General features: G+C 49.1%; 1 protein-coding gene across 1 annotated transcript in view; it reads left to right on the top strand.

Moving 5' to 3' along the window:
- CPE (carboxypeptidase E) overlaps positions 1 to 2,601 on the top strand; it is a 23,062-nt gene that overhangs the window by 1,595 nt on the left and 18,866 nt on the right. Inside the window, exon 2 of the mRNA XM_012656997.1 lies at positions 1,726 to 1,922. Coding sequence (XP_012512451.1) covers positions 1,726 to 1,922 — 197 coding nt within the window. The remainder of the gene's footprint in view (positions 1 to 1,725; positions 1,923 to 2,601) is intronic.

Raw genomic sequence — 2,601 nt, 5'->3', positions numbered from 1 at the left:
GCATGCCTGTAGTCCCAGCTCCTCGGGAGGCTGAGGCAGGAGGATCGCTTGAGCCCAGGAGTTTGAGGTTGCTGTGAGCTTGGCTGCTGTCACAGCACTCTAGCCCGGGGAACAGAGCGAGACTCTGTCTCAAAAAGAAGATAATTACAGCAAACACATAGCACTTGTTATTTCCCAGGCACTGTTCCAAGCATTTGTGTTCATTATCTTACCTAGTTCTTACGGTACCTTCCTTATGAGGCAGGCTCTGCTGTTACTTGTTTTCCGGGTGGGGAGACAGGGCCTGGGTGAGGGAACGGCTTGCCCACGGGCAGCCGGGAGGACTGATGCTGGGTTTGAACCCGTGTGTTCTGGCTCCTCTCCATCCCTACGGTTAATGGGAAATACCAAAACCAAAACCCGATCATAGACTGCTAGCTAAGCTGCAGGGCCAGCATTTGAATCCAGGCTTCACGGGCTGTGTATTAATAATTCTACAACCCGTCAATGCATTAGTAATTAATAACCCATTAATAACGATGGCCAGGCGTCTTACACCATCTGAAGTTCAGTTTGCTCATTTGTAAAATGCAGATGGATAATAATATTAATACTTTTAGGTATTTGGTGAGGATTGAATAAGAAACATGAAAATCGCAGGATTTGATCCACAGGAGGCAGCACTGTGTTGTTGTTGGCTACTCGGGTCAGGCTGCCATAGCGAGATCCCACAGACGGGATGGCTCGCACAGCAGAAACGTGTTTTCTCGAAGTTCTGAGGACCCGAAGTCCAGCCTGGAGCTGCCGCGGGGCCGACTCCCCGGGGCCTCCCTCCACGGGGTCCTCACATGGTTTTCTCTGTGCGGAGGCGAGAGAGGTCTCTGGGGTCCTCTTCGCCTTATCAGGACTCCAGTCCTGTTGGATTAGGGCCCCACCATCATGACCTCATTTAACCTTATTACTTCCTTAATACAGTCACGTTGGATGTTAGGCCTTCAACATACGCGTTTTGGGGGGACATAATTCAGTCCATAACAGGGGTAGGTTGCGTTCGGAGCATTTTGAGGTCGAAGGTCGATTTCTCAGGCATCCCTTCTGCGGGGAGGAGAAGCTGTCAGCTAGTCCTAATAAATGACCAGGTGTGAGTCCTAATAAATGACCAGGTGTGAGTCCTAATAAATGACCAGGTGTGAGTCCTAATTAATAAATGACCAGGTGTGAGTCCTAATAAATGACCAGGTGTGAGTCCTAATAAATGACCAGGTGTGAGTCCTAATTAATAAATGACCAGGTGTGAGTCCTAATTAATAAATGATCAGGTGTGAGTCCTAATAAATGACCAGGTGTGAGTCCTAATTAATAAATGATCAGGTGTGAGTCCTAATTAATAAATGACCAGGTGTGAGTCCTAATAAATGACCAGGCGTGAGTCCTAATAAATGACCAGGTGTGAGTCCTAATTAATAAATGATCAGGTGTGAGTCCTAATAAATGACCAGGTGTGAGTCCTAATTAATAAATGACCAGGCGTGAGTCCTAATTAATAAATGACCAGGTGTGAGTCCTAATTAATAAATGACCAGGTGTGAGTCCTAATAAATGACCAGGTGTGAGTCCTAATTAATAAATGACCAGGTGTGAGTCCTAATAAATGACCAGGTGCGCAGTGTGTTCCACGCCGCAGGTCACTTGCCTTCTCTTCCACGCTGTGGAAAACGCCTCCATCCTGTCTGCTTTGGTCCCCAGGGGAGCCTGAATTCAAATACATCGGCAACATGCACGGCAACGAGGCCGTGGGCCGGGAGCTGCTCATCCTGCTGGCCCAGCACCTGTGCAACGAGTACCAGAGGGGCAACGAGACCATCGTGAACCTGATCCACAGCACCCGCATCCACATCATGCCCTCCCTGAACCCCGACGGCTTCGAGAAGGCGGCGTCGCAGGTGAGGCCGGGCGGGCTCTTCCCGGTTCCTTGCGTGTCTGTGCAGACCGTGTGCCTCAAAGCAGCAGCGCCGGCCCCAGAGCGCGCTGACGGGCAGGGGAGGGTGCACGGCTCGCTCTCTGCTGGGCAAAGAGTCAGAGCGAGAGACGGCGGTGAGTGTCTCCAACAGACAGGGAGTGAGAAATCTTGTTAGTGAGCGAACATTTTAATGCTGCTCTGTGTGTGTTGTTAGATCATATTCATTCAGCCTCCTTTGTGACTAGGCGAGTTTTCTTCCCAAATCCCACAAGCATGAAACAGCCTCTGCCCCGCAGGGCGCAGCGATGCACGGCTGTCCCGGCTGAGCCGGTGTCACGGCGCCCTCTGCCGCATCCGAGGAAGAAACACTTGGGCCACGTGGACACTGGGCTGATGCTTAATCCCCGGTTTCTGTGTGTGATGGACAAAGTCAGACAGACAGACAGACAAAAGCCCCACCTCCTAACCAAAAATAATTGCATGCACCTTAACGTTTAAACAAGCTAGAAATCAGTAACTTTTTAAGAGAATATATATGGTGTGTGTTCCCATTTTGGTTGAGTGGTGTGAGAAACATTGTATTTGCTGTTTTCTACGTTTTGCAATAATTTTCTTATTTTATGGGGACACATTAAATATTTAGTATGTTTAAAAGTTAAAAA

Source organism: Propithecus coquereli, unplaced genomic scaffold (assembly GCF_000956105.1).
Source record: "Propithecus coquereli isolate 6110/MARCELLA unplaced genomic scaffold, Pcoq_1.0 Scaffold53, whole genome shotgun sequence".
NCBI classification, from domain to species: domain Eukaryota; kingdom Metazoa; phylum Chordata; class Mammalia; order Primates; family Indriidae; genus Propithecus; species Propithecus coquereli.
This window is presented reverse-complemented; position numbering and strand designations above follow the sequence as displayed.